Raw genomic sequence first — 17,884 nt, forward strand, 5'->3', positions numbered from 1 at the left:
CCGAACTACAAAGCCCAGAATGCCTCGCCCCTCCCTGATCAATGAGGGCTTATTTAAATGATCTCTGAGGTCTTGGACCCAGGCCAATCAGCTGTCAGGGCTCATGATAAATCGCAATGCATTATTGATAATAATAATTACTGGGACATGCGCGTTCCGGCCGAAGGGGGGTAAATTTCCCAACTCCAGGAATTTGTGGCGGAGAGGGCAAATAACCGCGGCTCTCCCGGCGCCCCGATGCTCGCACCATGTCGAGGCGCAAGCAGGCGAAACCCCAACACATCAACTCCGAGGAGGACCAGGGCGAGCAGCAGCCGCAGCAGCCGGCCCCGGAGTTTGCAGATGCGGCCCCAGCGGCGCCGGCGGCGGGGGAGCCGGGTGAGTGGGGACGGGGACGCACGCCCGGGGCGCGCACTTTCCCGCATGTTCGCGGAACCCTCGAAGGCGCGGACTCCGGGGAGCTAGCGGCTTCCAGTGCAGATTCTGGAACCGAGATGTGGGGCTCAGTTCCAGAGAAGAGAGGCAGCCTCACCCCCACACCCCCGCCCCGTGGCGCCCTTGTTAATTTTACATTTTTATCGCTTCCCCTCACTTGTGTAAATTTCACCCCTAGGTCTCTCCCTTCTTATTGTAAAATTGACCCCCACCCTCTGTGTCCCTCTTTCCTGAAAGGTTCCCTTCTCCTTGTCCTCTGCCCCTCTCTTAATTGGTTCCACTCCCCTCACTAGTAACCTCCCCCCCCCACTTGTAACTTAGGTTCCCCTCCTCCCTCCCTGGCGCCGCTTTTCAAAGAAAGACCCCGGGGGTCCCCACTCTCTCCCTCACCCCTTGGGGACTTTTCTAGAGTCCGGAGGAGCGGCGCACCCTTGGAAGACCCCCCCCGGGGGAGGGCGATCTGTTGCTCGCGCCCCTCCTGGGCCAAGCGGGGGGAGGGGGCACGACCTCTCCCCACCCCCAGGAGCTGGGGTGCGGGCCACCCGCGCTGCAAAGGGGATGGGAGGGCCCGAGGAGGTGGGGGAGAAGGGCCCAATATTTCTTTTTTTTTTTCTTAATCATTTTTGGTTTTCGCTTTTTCCCTCGGGCTACGCCTCTTGCCGATTTTCGCCCTAACCTTTCGGGGCCTGACCTCCAGCCATCTTTGATTTCCGACTTCCTAAAATAGCCACGGCCTGCGGGAAGGGTGCGGGCCCCCGGGCGCCGGGGTCGCGGGCGCGCGGCAGCCCCGCCGGGGTGCACCGGCCGGGCGTTTTGCGTGGCTTTACTGGGGCGCCCGGCTTTCCACCAGGGGCCAGAGGGGAGAGGTCGGGCCAAGGCTAGGCGATCACGGCCAGGGCTGACCGGCCCACGCTTCCGTGCCCAGCGTCTCCCGGGTCGGGAGGAGTTCGGGACCCCAGCCCTGCCCGGAGCGGCTGTGCAAACTCCCCCCCTCCTGGTCACTTAGTAGAGGAGGTTTTAGGAGCGAGTCGATCTCCCACTATCTCCCCTCCGTCCCGGCCCGCCAAATTGTCGCCTGATAAGTTTTTAGCGTACGCATGGGGGAGGGTGCGCTTTAACCTCCTCTTGGGCCTTGTTGGTCGCCGCTTGCTTTATAATTTCTCAGCCGTTGATGGGGGGTGTGCGGCCACTCCAGACACTCCGAGGTAAAACTCGGGCAGGAAGGCGATCGCCGGTTGCAACTTTTGGATTACTGTCCTCATTTTTGGGGAGGAGGGCATTAATACATTTCCCAAATATATTATAATGGGTTCACATAAATCCCTACTACCTTCGAAATCACATTTTTCCAGGGCAATTAAAGAGATTGGCTTGACTGAGGGGAGCGGGCTGTGCGTTTTGGGGCGTCTGATGGTCCGGCAGCGAGCACCCGAGGTCCCAGGAGGGTGGGCTCTCTTTGTGCCTGGGGGGTGGGGTGGAGGGAGCATGGAGAGGCTTCGTCGCCTGGCCCACCTGGAACAAAAGGGTTAACCCTCTGCCCGCCCGCTTCCTCCGGAGAGGAGGGGCGAGCTCCTGACTCTGACCCCTCCCCTGGTCCTGCTCTGACCTCCCCTTCCCCCTTCATTTTGGGTGAGCGCACGCTGGTGGAACTTTTGGGTGTTTGGCACCTTTAGGGGGAATTTATTACGGGGGAGGCTTCTTAAATTAACGATGGCTGGAGTTTACAATCAGTTAACCCGAGATGGTTAAGGTCTCAGGCCTACAGGGCGCTCCCTCCACTATTTCGGGGAGGGCGGGGGTCGCTATTGATCGCTGGGGTTGGGGCCGGCAGCCGACTTGTGCACGGGCGCCCCCTGGAGGCCCAATCTGGAGCCGCACCATTTGCTGAGAGGGGTCCCCTCGCAGGTACCGGCTCGCACCTGATGGGGGACGGGTTGTGGAGGGGAATGGAGAGCGCTGGGCTGGGCCAACCATGGGCGCCCCTCGGCCCCCAGCCAGTTGCTTGCGGGATCCCTGGCTGTGCCGGGTATTTGCCAAGTCTTTGGAATTCTTGGAGAGAATTCCTCGACCCTAGGATGTGTTTGCAGGGTCCGCAGGTACACCGTGGAACAGAAGGTAGTTTTCCCAAGCGGTACATTTCCATTTAATGGCTGCAGTTTGCATCTGAGCAGTCCGCTTGTGTCTGAGTACACAGGTACAGCTATGTTAGATAGGCAGATGTATAGACATGTGTAAGTTACCGTTAACGTGTGGCCGATTCTACCTCGCAGCGCCAATGTGAGACCCACTTGGAATGAAGACCGGTTTTTGAGGGAGGAAAATGAAGTTTGGCGATCAATTAGCAGATCAAAACATCTGCAGGTGGTCAGGGGGCCTCCAGCTACTCACAGGGAAATTAGCATTTTCTCAAAAGAGTTTCAAATGCCCTTTGTGCTAAACTGGATTACAACCTTCAACGATTAAGATTCCCAAGTTTCAAATAACGGCCTGGCCCCAGTTTCTAAGCTGAAATGACCTACATTGGCCAGTAAGGGTTCTGAGAATAGGGCACTTGGGAGCTCCCATTTTAATTGGGGGAGAGGGAAATGTGTTGATTTGTGCCATTAATGTTGCTGTGTCTCCGAAAGGGAGAGGGGCCAAAACTTTCACCGGGCCCCTTTGTTCCGTAAAAGGCAGATCATAGCACAAGCCAAGGATAGTAAGTCATTCAGCCTCTGCTAGCTTCCTCAGCCCTGGGGTGTTGGGGACCCATATCCCAGGCAGGAGAGAGAGTTGCTACTTCCTCTTTTTAAATCAGGTTGGGTTTTTTTGGTAAGGTTTTAAAGATGTACGCTGCAGTCTGGTTGTGTGACTTCCAGCGATGTAACCTTGGGACCTACCAGATTTCTCTGAGCTTTTGGGTTCTATTCTACAGTGGCCATAAGTGTCCTGTTGGGATCATGGCCACTGTGGAAGGCTCGCTGTGCACTGGGAATATGGTCGGTAATTAATATTGTTCAAATTAACACTGTTTTGGTTTTTATTTACTTATTGTGTCAAGATGGTGCTGAACTGCCCACTGAGATAATTCTGCATTTTTATCTGCAACCCACTGTGTGCCAGATACCAGGCTGGGGACCTCGAGTACATTATCTTGAGTTCTCCTTTTGACTCATCTGTTGGGTTGCAGCTTTGCCACCACTTCTGTTTGTCGTGGTCTTAGAGGAATTGGCTATGGGAGGGAATTTTCTGTTTCCTTTGACGAGGGGGCCACGGTGAGTGTTGAGCCGGCTGAGTTTGATGATCTCGCCTCCCTTTTAGTTTTTGAGATGCGCCCTGGGAGGCCTTCGGAAAAATGCCCTGGACAAATGATGGGGGGAAGACAGTTCCAGAAGTTCCCCTGTTCATCACCTACTGTACTTCTGATTATTAAAAAGCATCTAAACATTTTTCAAAAGCGTCTAGATCCAGACAAGAACTGCCTCTCTCCAATCACCGCCATCCTCTGTTTATGACCCCCCCCCCCCCCAAATAATTTTGTTCCCGTGTCAGGCTTGGTTCTAGGGGCCTCTGGAGGAAACAACGAAAGCTCCCTGCCTACGTGGAGGTAACAAATTTGCTTAAAAGATGAGTTCCAGTTGAGGCCAAATGGAACACGTCTCCAATGTGAACAGCGGGGCTCACACCTTAGTGGCTGTACAGTCCCCTTTTATTCGTTTCTGTGTTTTTCCCTTTCAGCAAAGTCCTGGAATTTTGATCCTAGACTGCTTGGGGAAAAAAAATTTTTTTTTTTTTTTTTTTTAGCTCTCCATTAAGTAGAAACTTAATTACAGCTCTAATTTGCCATCTATGAATGGAGTTAAAGGCTTGTTACTTAAGTGTTTCTCAGATTGTGGAATTCAGATGTAAAATGAAACTGGTAAAAAGGGCACTTTCTTTCCACTGGTTCAATCCTTGAGGACTTCTCAATTTCCTTTTGTTTTTTGGTAATTATCCTGCTGGTGGGGGAGGGTAGTAGATCTTTAATCTACTCATTGTAGTTCTTTTAATATAGGGATGGGGAGAAAAGATAAGCTGGAGTCCTAATGCATTTCTCAAGATAAACTTTTTTTTTTTTAAAGCATGTTCTCATCTCCTGCATTTGATTGGCCTCTGGTAGATGAGCTTTTCTCCCTCTACAATGGAAAGAGTATTTTCTATCCATTTGGCAGTGATTGAATCTAAGACCCCTGCTGGGTTTACTGCATTCTTCCAACTTATTGGATAACTAGATGCTGGGAGATAACATTCCTAAAATTCGGAGTGGGGGTGGGGTGGAGAATACAGGCTCCCCTTGCTGTGTCAACCCTCTGAGCCTTGCTTTTTTTTTCTTTTGAGAAGGGTTCACCTAAGTGGACCCAGCGATTGTTCATAACAGTCCTCACGCTCTTTTGGCAAATTGGGTTTCGGTATTTGCCAACGGTGGTCTGGATGGAGAAGGGCTTTTTACTGCGCAAGCAAACAGAACTCCTGCTGTTTTAAGATTCAAGGGGGATGTGGCTGGTATGGCTACAGGAGAGGAGAGCCAGCCTGTGTGTACAGTGAAGGCGAGCTGGTATTCGGGTCGTAAATCACTCCCGGAGCTTAACCTTTTTTGTGCCATAAAGCCCTTCTCCACAGAAAGTATTTTAAATACATAAAAGGAAATGCACAGAGATACCAGGGAAAATAAATTGCGTTGAGATAGAGTTATCAAAACCGAACACATTTGTGATCAAGTGACACGTGCTTCTTTATGAATACAATAAGATCTGGCAGCTGGTCAGGTAGCCACCAGAATTTCCAGTAACACCACATGAAAACCTGTTTTCTGTTGATGGCGGACTCCTCATGGGTTCTGTGATACCACTGTGGTATGTGCGTTCCCTACACTCACGATTGAAAGAAACTTACATTTTAGTTCAGGCTGCTGACAATAAATATTCCCCTGTGGTATGTTCCCTACATTCAGAATGAAAAGAAATGATAAATTTTAGTTCAGGTTAGTGAAAAGAAATATATATTTTTCTCCTATCTAACTCCATGGACCCCAGTTTAAGAATGCCTACATTTTTAGTGAGGGAATATTATCCCCTAGGGGGTAGAAATTGTTTTTTTAGGGGGAAGTCAGAAACATTTATTGACATTATGGTGGTTTGTGGTCTTCCAAAGGACCACAGTGCATGAACAGATAGATATACAATATATTTGTGGCACTGAAATTTCATGGCAGGGGCTGATTAGGAAAAAATGCTTTAAAAAAGCCTCCTTCAGCTGGTGTGGCTCAATGGTTGAGTGTCGACCCATGCATGCACCGACGTTGCTGGTTTGATTCCTGGTCAGGGCACATGCCCAGGTTGTGGACCAAATCCCCAGTGGGGGGCATGCAGGAGGTGCTAATCGATGTTTCCATCTCTCTCCCCCTCTCCCTTCCTCTCTCTCTAAAATCAAAGGGAAAAAAAATTTTTTTAAAGCCTCCTTAGAGAGGTAAAATGAAAAGTTTCAGAAACTTCTCTGGAAGAAACAATGATAAATTAGGCCACTAATTTTAGTCCCCTTGTAGTGTTTATGAGTACAATCCCTGCTCTTCTGTTTTCTGCTTATCAGTACGTCACACTGAGCCACTGAATTGCTCTGAATCTCAGTTTCCACATCTGCAAATTGGGAGCAAAGACTTGTTTGATTATGTGGCTGCAAAGATAAATGAGTTGAGGTCTGAAGTATATAATTGTTAGGAGGAGGTGAGTTTGCATTTTTGGGTGGGCTTTCCTGGAGATTTTTAGAAGTAGAATGGTTAAGACAAAGGGTGTAAACATGCTAATTGAAAAAGAAACCAGAGGGCTGGCAGGTGTGGTTCAGTGGTTAGTGCACCATCCTGTGAACCTGAAGAGTCACTGGTTCGATTTCTGGTTGGAGCATGTTCATTAGGCAACTGGTTGATGTTTCTTGCTAACATGGATGTTTCTTTCTCTCTCTTGCCCTTCCTCTCTAGAATCAATGAAAAACCTATATCCTCAATGGGGGGGTGGGGGCAAGAGCCCAGCTGATGTGGCTCAATGGACTGAGCTTCTTTCCACGTGCTGAGAGGTCACCAGTTCATTCTTGGTCAGGGTATATGCCCCTGTTGTGGGCTCTACCCCCTCCCTTCACCACTAGGGGGCGTGCAGGAGGCAGTCAATTGATGTTCTCACTGATGTTTCTCTCTCTCCTATCTTTCTAAAATAAATATATATATAAGAACCCATAGTACAGAAGCAACCACCTGTCCCACGCTGTAAGACCTAGAAACCAAACGCAGTAGTTGTTCATATTTCAGAAGTTTCCCTTTACATGTTAATATCTTTTGTTTTTGTTTTTGTTTATCCTCACCCGAGGATATTTCATTTATCCTCAGATAGAATGGGAGGGAGAGAGGGAGGAAGAGAGAGAAACATCGATGTGAAAGGGACACATGGAGTGGCCGCCATCCACACAACCCCAACCGGGGCCAGGAACAAACCACAAACGAGGCACGTACCCTTAGTGGGAACTGAACCCGGGACTCTCCGGTCTGCAGGCCAATGCTCTAATCGCTGAGCCAAACCGGCCAGGGCAAAAGCTGTATCTATTTACATGCACCTGCCAATAGTGGATATTTCCTTCCCGACTTTTAAAAAAGTTTCACCACTTTATTTTTTACTGTTTTTATTGATTTTTTTTTTTTCACCTGAGGACATTTTTTTGTTCAGATAGAGTAGGAGGGAGGGAGAGAGAGAAACATCGATGCAAAAGGGACACATCAAGTGGCTGCCACCCGCATGACCCAACCAGGGCCGGGACAAACTGCAACCGAGGTACATGCCCTAAGCGAGAACCGAACCCGGGTCTCTCTGTACCGCAGGCCAATGCTCTAACTCCTGAGCCAAACCGGCCAGGGCATGATTTATTTTTTTAGAGAGGAAGGGAGAGGAACACCCATGTGCATGAGATACATCCGTTGGCTGCCTCCTACATGCCCCCTACTGGGGATTGAGCCCCCAACCTGGGCATGTGCCCTGACCGGGACTTGAACCAGGATCTCTCAGTCCATGGGACAATGCTCAGTCCACTGAGCCACATGGGCAGGGCAAAAGTTTTTAAAGTTCTTGGCTTATGATTACCAGAATTGCTTTTCCAGAAAGATTTGTGCTATTTAACACCCCCCAGCACTGCATTTCAAGTCTTGGGGAAGTCTTCCCATAGATGCTATCTCTAAGTGTTCTGGGAATTGACAACTATTTTTAACTTGATTCTTGAAATAACTACAGTTGTGGAGCAATATTGGGGCCGGAAGGAAGGTAGTAGGTACCTCCTGTTGAGCTCCACTTGGAAGTTCAGGGCTGCATGGTGTCCTGACTTTGAAGTCACCTCTGGGTGTCCCAGAAAGGTGGTAACCTGTGTTCTTGGTACCCCATCCTCCCCAGACAACCTCAGGTATACATTCTGCCCTGGGGTTTCTATGAGAGGAAAGATAGGTTCACTCTTAACAGAAGAAACATGATAGGAAGTGTAAGAACGAAAGAAGAGTTGAAATAGAGGGCCTGGGTGCTGCCTGTCTGAGTTTTAGTATATGTAGCGTGTATGGGGGGCTCACCCACAGATGCCTAGTCAGAATACTGGAGGCTTATCTTGTCACCACGGACCTCCAACCCCAGCCTTCCCCGTAGTCGCAGGTGAGAAGTATTGTTTTTTTGGTACGTTCCTCTAGCGGGAACCGAACCTGGGACTCTGGTCTTCAGGTCGATGCTCCAACCCCTGAGCCAAACCAGCCAGGGCAGAAATATTGTCGTCAGTGACTGTTGTCTTATAGTTGTCAGCAGCCCTAGTTGTCTTGCTATTAGAAATAAAAGAGGTGAGGGGAAAACAATTTAAAGAAAAAAAAAAAGAGCCATGGCTGGGTGGCCCAGTTGGTTGGAACATCCTCCTGTGCACCAGAAAGGTTGTGGGTTCGATTCCCGGTCAGGGTGTGGATGGGAGGCAGCCTATCAGATGTTTCTGTCTCCTTTCCTCTCTAAAATCAATAACAGTAAAAAAAAAGAAAGAAAGAAATACAAGAGGTGGGGCTCTGGCCGGTTTGGCTCAGTGGTTGGAGTGTCGCCCTGTGGGCCAAAGAGTTGCAGGTTCGATTCCGGTCAAGGGCATGTACCTCAGTTACAGTTGGTCCCCAGCCCTGGTCGGGGTCGGGCAGGAACTGACTGGTGGATGTGTCTCTCTTGCATCGATGTTTCTCTCTCCCTCTCTCCCTCCTTCCCACTCTATCTGAAAATAAGTAGAAAAATATCCTCAGGTGAGGATTAAAAAAAGAAAGAAACAGAAGAGATGGAGAAACTAATGTTCACTGACATCTATAGCATCTATACTTTTCCCAGATCCCACATAGTAGGTGCTCAAGCATTTGTTAAATGAATCACTTAACCCAGACATCTGTCCGCCTTACAGGGTTGTCGTGATTATGCATGATTTTTCTTTTGCCCTTTTTTGAGAGCGAGAGACACACGCACACACCTATTTGTCATTCCGCTTATTTATGTATTCATTGGTTCTTGTAGGCGCCCTGACGTGCGATTGAACCCGTAAGCTTGGCTAATCGGGCAAGGCTCTGACCAACCGAGCTACCCGGCCAGGCCTGATGATACACGTGTAACAAATTCTGCGGACTGACCCTCCGAATGGAGCCTGTTACTGACAGGCGAGTGCTGGGTCGGCCTCTGGCTCGGAAGGATGCTGGCTTATCTGGACAGAAGTCTCCGCCCTTGGTGCATGTACGCAAGGACTCCAAATCCTTGCCGTTCGATTGGTGCAAAAGGCACTGTCCTGATTGGTCAGAGTAGAGCCGATCAGGAGCTGCGCGGCTCTGATTGGATAGGGAAAGCTTCAGTCCTATTGGCGGCGGTAGGATTCCAGGAGGGCATGCAGTTCAGTACAGAGGCAGGTGGTCCAGCTCTGGCTCCTCTGAAAAGCATTGCGTGGGAGAGGCCCCTGTGCAGAGATGGCTGCTAGGCTCTGGTCTGAAAAATTTGAGCCCGATTAGCCACCAGGAGCCCTTGTTAGTGTCTTTTTGTCAGGGTTCACATTTCCAATACCATTGTCATTGACTGCGTGGAATTCATTTGCCTTTGGAAGCCTGCTTTGAGTGGGGGTGCCAGTCTCGGGGGGGATTATTTATAATAAATTGTAGGAGTTTCCCAGGACTGCCGGAAGCTACTCCCACAAACCAGGAAGCTTAAAACAAAAGAAATGTATTCTCTCTCAGCTCTGGAGGTGAGAAGTACGAAGCCCAGGTATCGGCAGGTCTGGCTCTTCCTGCAGGTTCTGGGAGAATCTGTCCCTTGCCTCTTCCTGCTCTCCGTTGGTTCCTACCTCCCGCCTTTCTTCTGCTCGCCAGCAGCCTTGGTTTATGGCCACATACCTCCCTCGCGTGGCCTTTTCCCCTGTCTCCAACCTCCCTTTCCTTTTTAAGGACGCTAGGCATTGGGGTTGGACCCATGCCAATGACATTTGCAAAGTTCCTCTTCCAGATAAGGCCAAATGTGCAGGTGCTGGGGTTAGTGCTTAGACATGTTTGGGCCCTGGGCAGGTAGCTCATTTGGTTGGAGTGTCATCCTGATAACACCAAGGTTGCAGGTTCGATCCAGGCTCAGGGCACATCCAAGACTCAACTGACGAATGCAGAGATGAGTGGAACAACAAATCGATGCTCTTAAAAAAAAAAATCAGTAAATAACAATAGACAAATACTTTTATTGATTTTCAGAGAGAGGAAGGAAGAGGGAGAGAGAGAAACAGCAGTAGGCTTCTCCGCACACCCCTCAGTGGATCGAGCCTGCAACCCAGCATGTGCCCTGCCTGGGAATGGAACCAGCGACCTCTTGGTCCCTGGGACGGTACCCAACCCTTGAGCCACACCGGCCAGGACCCTTACACAGCCTTATATCGGCTGCCCACCTGTCACGGAGACAGTTGCACTGTGTGTTGTCTGGTCGTGGTACTTCCCAAGAAGTTGTCCCTCATCCTTCCTTGGATGAATTCTTAGCTCTTACTCTCTTGTCACAGGTACTTCAGTGAACCACCCGGCAGCCGGCGATGACATGAATGAGGACCCGGCCGCAGCCAAGAGGCCTCGTCAGGAGGAGACTCACATCTGTGAGAAATGCTGTGGAGAGTTCTTCAGCGTCTCTGAGTTCTTAGAACATAAGAAAAATTGCACTAAACATCCACCTGTCCTCATCATGAACGACAGCGAGGGGCCGGTGCCTTCCGAAGACTTCTCCGGGGCTGTGCTGAGCCACCAGCCACGCAGTCCCAGCTGTAAGGACAGTCACAGGGAGGATGGCGGCAGCTCAGGGGACATGAAGGAGAAGCCAGGGGCGGAGTCTGTCCTGTTCCTAAAGACAGAAACCGCCCTGCCACCCACACCCCAGGACTTAAGCTATTTACCCAAAGGCAAAGTGGCCAACACTAACGTCACTCTACAAGCACTACGGGGCACCAAGGTGGCGGTCAATCAGCGGAGCGCGGACGCGCTGCCCGCCCCCCTGCCCGGTGCCAACAGCATCCCGTGGGTCTTGGAGCAGATCCTGTGTCTGCAGCAGCAGCAGCTGCAGCAGATCCAGCTCACCGAGCAGATCCGCGTGCAGGTGAACATGTGGGCTGCCCACGCCCTCCACTCCGGCGTGGCGGGAGCCGACACCCTGAAGACCTTAGGCAGCCACATGTCCCAGCAGGTTTCTGCAGCCGTGGCTTTGCTCAGCCAGAAAGCTGGAAGCCAAGGTCTGTCCCTGGACACCTTGAAACAAGCCAAGCTACCTCATGCAAACATCCCTTCCACCACCAGCTCTGTGTCCCCGGGGCTGGTGTCCTTCGCCCTGAGGCCGGACGGGACGAGGGTGCTCCCGAACCGCCTCCCGGGTTTGATACCTCAGGCCCCGGGCTCTGTGCTCTTCCAGAGCCCTTTCTCCACGGTGGCGTTAGACCCGTCCAAGAAAGGGAAGGGGAAGCCACCCAACGTGTCCCCGGTGGATGTCAAACCCAAAGACGAGGCCGCCCTCTACCGGCACAAGTGTAAGTACTGCAGCAAGGTTTTTGGGACTGATAGCTCCTTGCAGATCCACCTCCGTTCCCACACTGGAGAGAGACCCTTCGTGTGCTCGGTCTGTGGCCACCGGTTCACCACCAAGGGCAACCTCAAGGTGCACTTCCATCGACACCCCCAGGTGAAAGCAAACCCCCAGCTGTTTGCCGAGCTCCACGACAGAATGGCCGCAGGCAGCGTCCCCTACGCGCTCCCTGTACCTGTCCCCGTAGATGAATCCAGTCTCTCTTTAGACAGCAAACCCGTCCTGGTCACAGGGACCCCCAGTGCAGGGCTACCTCAGAATCTCTCTTCGGGGACTAACCCCAAGGACCTAATGGGTGGCCCACTGGCCAACGACCTGCAGCCTGGGCCTTCTCCAGAAAGTGAGGACGGACCCCTGCTCTCTGGGGTGGGGCCCAACCATAATCCCCCAAGGGTTGGTGTCTTCCAAGGGAGAGGGACACCCGAGCCAGGGTCGGAGACCCTGAAGTTGCAGCAGCTGGTGGAGAACATTGACAAGGTCACCAGCGACCCCAATGAATGTCACATTTGCCACCGTGTCTTAAGCTGCCAAAGCTCCCTCAAAATGCATTACCGCACCCACACCGGGGAGAGGCCGTTCCGGTGTAAGATCTGTGACCGAGCCTTCTCCACCAAAGGCAACCTGAAGGCACACTTCGGGGTTCACCAAACCAGCACGTCCATAAAGACGCAGCATTCGTGCCCCATCTGCCAGAAGAAGTTCACCAACGCGGTCATGTTGCAGCGGCACATCCGGATGCACATGGGCGGTCAGATTCCCAACACACCGCTGCCGGAGAGTCCCTGCGACTTCACGTGTCCCGAGCTGGTGATGGTCACAGAGAACGGCAGCTCGGGGGCCACCTGTCATGACGACGTCGTCGAAAGCATTGATGTCGATGAGGTGGGCTCCCAGGATGTCCCCAGCAGCTGCTCAAAGGTCCCCGTGCCTCTCTCCAGCATCCACTCGGCATCACCCACGCCAGGGTTCGCCACGGGGAAGGTGGGTTCCGCTCCTGTGGTCCTTCAGCGGCAGAACAGCAGAGAGAACGGTTCTGTGGAGAGCGACGGCTTGACCAACGACTCGTCCTCGGTGATGGGTGACCAGGAGTATCAGAGTCGAAGTCCAGATGTGCTGGAGACCACGTCCCTTCAGGCCCTCTCCCCGGCCAATAGCCAGGCAGAGAGCAGCAAGTCCAAGTCCCCTGACGCTGGCGGCAGAGCGGACAGCTCGGAGAGCAGCCACCCTGAGACGGAAGGTGATAGTGCTTTGGATTTAACTTACGTCCGTTTTGGGCACAAGGTCATCCGAAAGGAGCCCGGGTTGAACCTGACGAGCGGAGTGTGTGATAAGTGTGGAGCAGCTCCTCCGTAGGGCGGGTAGCCGTTCTGTGCCTCTGGGTGGAGGGGCCGTAGCTTCCTCTCTCCCAGTAAGGACATGCTTTGATTTAGGACGATTAATGCACGTTGGACAGCATACCGTTTTTGTTTGTTTTCATATTTTTGTGTTTGAGCCCCGTGGGGACATAGGGTAATCTCGAGAGTAGAAGAATTTTGAGGAAGTGGGCGCTGTGTTTTGCCCACAGAGATACACCATCATTTCTCCATTCTGAGGTCCCACTCCCTAATGTGAGGGTCACAAATGAAGAACTCTCACGGGTCAAAAAGAATCGAACCCATTTGAAGCGCACATATAAATGGTGGGGGTGCCCATTGATGAAGGGCGAGATGGGGGAACAGCTGCATCATAGAGTCCGAGGATGGGCACCTGGGCTCATGCTAAAGGGAACTCTTTATGTAGGCATTTGAACTTGGATGCATGAGTCTGTGCAGCCGTCCCCTTCACACCCAAGTGGCAAGTTTCCCTGAGTGTTGGAGTCACGATTATTCCCTGCGCCAGGAAAGAGGTCAAAGGAAGCTGCCTCCGGGGTGTAAATTTCCCGAAAGCCACTTCTGGGCGGTCGGGCAGGGGCAGTCGCTTTCAAAACTCTCTGACGGTCTGAAGAGTGAACGAGTGTGAGATGATCGGGTTTGGGCCTTGTTTTCTCTGCACACCAGGTCGCAGCAGCCTGCCGTCAGCATTTGTCCGAGCCCAGCCAACCTACGTCAAAGTGGAGGTCCCCGGTGCGTTCGGCCCCGCGGCCATGACCCCGGGCATGGCGCCCTTGTTGGCCCAGCCCCGCCGCCACGGCAAGCAGCACACGTGCACGCGGTGCGGGAAGAACTTCTCGTCGGCCAGCGCCCTTCAGATTCACGAGCGGACTCACACCGGGGAGAAGCCCTTCGCCTGTAACATATGTACTCGGGCCTTCACCACCAAGGGCAACCTGAAGGTGAGTTTCTTAGCGCTTCGGCAAGGATGGGAGCCAGGTGTTCTCCATCCACAGGGACCTTCTACTGAGAGCGAATGGGATGTTCTGTCTCCAAACTGGCTCTTTTTTTAAAATAATCCTCTCCCGGGGATATTTTTCCATTGATTTTCAGATAGAGTGGGAGGGAGAGGGGGAGAGAGAGAAACCTCGATGTGAGAGAAACACATCAATGGGCTGCCTCCCGCAAGACCTCAACCTGGGCTGGGGATCAAACTTGTGGGTCTGTGGTCCGCAGGTCAGGCAGTGCTCTAACCATTGGCCAAACCGGCCAGGGCGCAAAACTGGCTCTTGAAATAAATATTCTTTAAAAAAGAGGTACATTTTCGCCCTGGCCGGTTTGACCCAGCGGTGAGAGCGTCGGCCTGCGGACCAGAGAGTCCTGGGTTCCGTTCCCGCTGAGGGCACGTACCTTCGTTGCGGTTTGTCCCCGGCCCCAGTTGGGGTCCTGTGGGTGGCAGCCCCTCGATGTGTCTCTCTCACATCGATGTGTCTCTCTCTCTCCCTCCTGCTCTATCTGAAAATAAATGCAAAAATGTCCTCGAGTGAGGATATAAATAAATAAAAAAAAAGAGGTACGATTTCTCATATCACGACATCTCTGAGATTGGATGCGCCTTACTGTCAGTGTCTGAAATAATAGGTAAATTTTTTCCTCTAATCTCAGAGGCACATAAAATAGTGGCGCGTTTTCTAAGGGGTGCGTTTTATACGGGGTGCGTTTTATACCGGGTGCGTTTTATACGGGGTGCGTTTTCTAAGGGGTGCCGTCTAGGAGCGGGGCGCTCCGGCTGCTTTCTCCTCCTGTTTCAGTTTTCAGTTCAGCGTGGGTGATTGTCCTTCCGATCCTGGGCAGGTCGGGTGCCTGTTTGTTCCTTCTTTATTGATTTTCGAGAGAGGAAGGGGGGAAGAGATAGAAACATCGATGAGAGAACATCAATTGGCTGCCTCCTACGTGTCCCCCACTGGGGATCAGGCCCACATTCTGGGCTTGTGCCCGGACCGGGAATCGAACCGGTGACCTCTTGGTTGGGTCGAGGCTCAGCCACTGAGCCACACCGGCCGGCAGATCGTGATGCCTTTCAACAGTCATTTAGTAGATGTGTGAAATCAAGTCTGCAAACATTGATGACATTTGTCATGTGTAGTAACATAACACTGACCAATCACGTGTGGGTTTCATATGCTTCCCAGACCCGATGGCCACCCTGTGCTGTATGTTGCTCTTATTTTCCGACCTGCTAGGTTGAACATCGTCAGTTAAACATACACGTGTAACAACAGTACCAGTGCAGTGTACCCCTCTGCATTATCAGCAGTGTGTTTAAAAATAGAGCGGCTGGGCCCAGCCCGGCCCATGTGGCTCAGTTGGTTGGGCATCATCTCTTGCACCAAGAGGTCACCAGTTCAATTCCTGGGCAGTGCCCATGCCCAGGCTGTGGGCTTGATCTGCAGCAGGGGACATGCAGGAGGCGGCCAGTGGATGATTCTCTCTAATCAATGCTTTTCTCTCTCCCTCTAACATCAATAAAAACGTATTTTTAAAAAATAGAGCAGCTGGGTTCTTCCAGAGAATGGCCTACTTTGTGTGTGGTAAGTCAGTTCCCCTGTGATTTCACACGGGAATTGGAGGGGAGGCCCTCCCGGGGGGGTTGAAAGTGGTCAGCTGAGCTCACGGAGGGATCGGCCCGAGTGCTCCTCTGGCCTCCAGTTCACACCAGGCTGTTTCTCCTGCTCTCCCTCTCCAGTGAGTGCGACACTCCCTGAATTCGTTGTCGTCAGAGTAAAGGTGGGAACTTCCACCATCAAGCTGACCTGGAACACGATACTATGTCATTTTGAAAATCGAAAATACTTATTATTACAAAACAGTCTGTTCTTTTGAGTCCTGTGGGCAAACTGCCAGAGGAGGGACATGAAGTAACTTCGTCTCTGACGCTGACTCCCAGAGACACAGCTCACACTTGTTCCCAGGCCCAGCCGGCCGCCAGGCGGGTCGGGGCTGCTCTCCTGGCCCCAGTGGCCCGAGGCTTGTGTTCCTTTCTGCCTCAACTTCCCGGACGTGGGGATCCCGGCAATGGTGGCTTCGGGGTTGTCCTGGAGATGGAATGAGTTACACAATAAAGTGCTTACAATTATACCTGCCGTGCCGGAACAGCTTCTCACTTCTGAGCCCGATGAGGTCACTAGCTTCTGAGGACGGCAGTGAAGGTGAAGTGAAAATGCCCGAGAGAACCTGGTACCTCAGTTCTTAAAGAAGCTAAAGGGGCCCTGGCCGGTTTGGCTCAGCGGTTAGAGCTTTGGCCCGTGCACCAGAGGGTCCCGGGTTCGGTTCCCACTAAGGGCACGGACCTCGGTTGCGGTTCGTCCCCAGACCCTGTTGGGGTTCTGTGGGCACCAGACGATGTGTCTCTCTCACATAGATGTTTCTCTCTCCCTTCCTCTCTCCTGCTCTATCTGAAGATAAATGCAAGAATGTCCTCAGGTGAGGATAAATTAAAAAATTAATTAATAAAAAAAGGGAAGAAGCTAAAGGGGGTTTGTAGACTCAAATCCAGAACAGGAAGGGAATTACACAAAGGAGGCCAAGCTGGAGAAACGATACATAGTACTGTCGTCTGATATTTTACATATGAAATCTAATTTTAAAAAAATTCTCACCGAGGATATTATTCCATGATTCAGACAGAGTTGGAGGGAGGGAGGAAGAGACGGGGACTAGAATCGAACCTGTGACTCTTGGCGATGAGGGCTGACACTGACCGCTGAACCAAACCAGCCAGGGCGAAATCTAATTCTTTTTTTTTTTATAATTCTTTTTTCCTTTATTGATTTTAGAGAGAGAGGAAGGGAGAGGGAGAGAGATAGAAACATCGACGAGAGAGAACATCAGTTGGCTGTCCCTGCATGCCTGCCACTGGGGATCAGGCCCACAACCTGGGCACGTGCCCTCACTGGGAATCTATCGAACTGGCGACCTCTCCGTGCAGGGGTTGATGCTCAGTCACTGAGCCACACAGGCCGGACCTAATTCTTAAATATACATGATGTTAATACTGTTGGGGGGAACCAAACCCTGCGGCTGACTGGCTGGCCAGCATGTACTCACATCTCTGTTTGGGGGGAACCTTGCTGTCCGTCTCCCCATAGGTCCACTACATGACCCACGGCACCAACAACAGCTCCACGCGCCGCGGGAGGAAGCTAGCCATCGAGAACACCATGGCTCTTCTGGGAGCAGATGCAAAGAGGGTCCCAGAGGTGTTTCCCAAGGAAACCATAGCCCCTTCGGTGAGTGTGGACCCGGTGGTATGGAACCAGTACACCACCATGCTCAACGGCGGTCTGGCCATGAAGACCAACGAGATCTCAGTGATCCAGAGTGGGGGCATCCCTACTCTCCCTGTGTCCCTTGGGGCCAGCTCCGTCGTCAGTAACGCCACGGCCTCCAAGCTGGATGGCTCTCAGTCGGCTCTGGGTGCCGATGTGGAAAAGCCGGGTGCTGCGGACAGCGTCCCCAAACCCCAGTTCCCCCACTTCCTGGAAGAAAACAAGATTGCGGTCAGCTAAACCGCAGGCCAGCCCGTTCATTCAAAGAAGTGCCCAGTGACTGCTCTCCAACTGGACCTTTTTTGTTGTTGGTTGTTTTTTTTTTTTTTTTTAAAGGACCCATCTCCTGTTTGTTTTTTTTTTTTTCTTTACTGATGTGCAAATGATGTTTACAGTTGTGACCACAACCTCAGGCAAGTCCTACAATCACAATGTTGCTATGCTGCTTTGCAAAAAAACACAAATCATACTAAAACAAATAGACTGTTTTTTTTTGTTTTTTTTTTGTAATTTTGGAAAGAAGCGGGTCTTGCAAAGTAGCTTTGTTACTTGAGACAAACTATACGTGAAAACTTTGTAGGAGCTGGAGTGACTATTTCCAAAGATTCAGCTTTTTGCGTTGGAACTTACTGAACCCTGA

The 17,884-nt window shown here is 51.6% G+C and overlaps 1 protein-coding gene across 2 annotated transcripts; it reads left to right on the plus strand.

The window, feature by feature from the left end:
• The first annotated feature begins 248 nt into the window (after positions 1–248).
• On the plus strand, positions 249–17,484 carry SALL4 (spalt like transcription factor 4). Of its 2 annotated transcripts, none has more exons than XM_036245734.1 (4): positions 249–378; positions 10,504–12,804; positions 13,604–13,878; positions 17,065–17,484. In XM_036245734.1, the coding sequence occupies exons 1-4, from the start codon at positions 249–251 to the stop codon at positions 17,482–17,484; spliced, it is 3,126 nt and encodes a 1,041-aa protein (XP_036101627.1). The 2 variants fall into 2 exon arrangements, with proteins under 2 accessions (XP_036101627.1, XP_036101628.1); XM_036245735.1 differs by having other exon boundaries at positions 10,504–11,511.
• Positions 17,485–17,884: the final 400 nt, after the last annotated feature.

The sequence above is a fragment of the Molossus molossus genome, unplaced genomic scaffold (genome assembly GCF_014108415.1).
Source record: "Molossus molossus isolate mMolMol1 unplaced genomic scaffold, mMolMol1.p scaffold_m16_p_6, whole genome shotgun sequence".
NCBI lineage: Eukaryota > Metazoa > Chordata > Mammalia > Chiroptera > Molossidae > Molossus > Molossus molossus.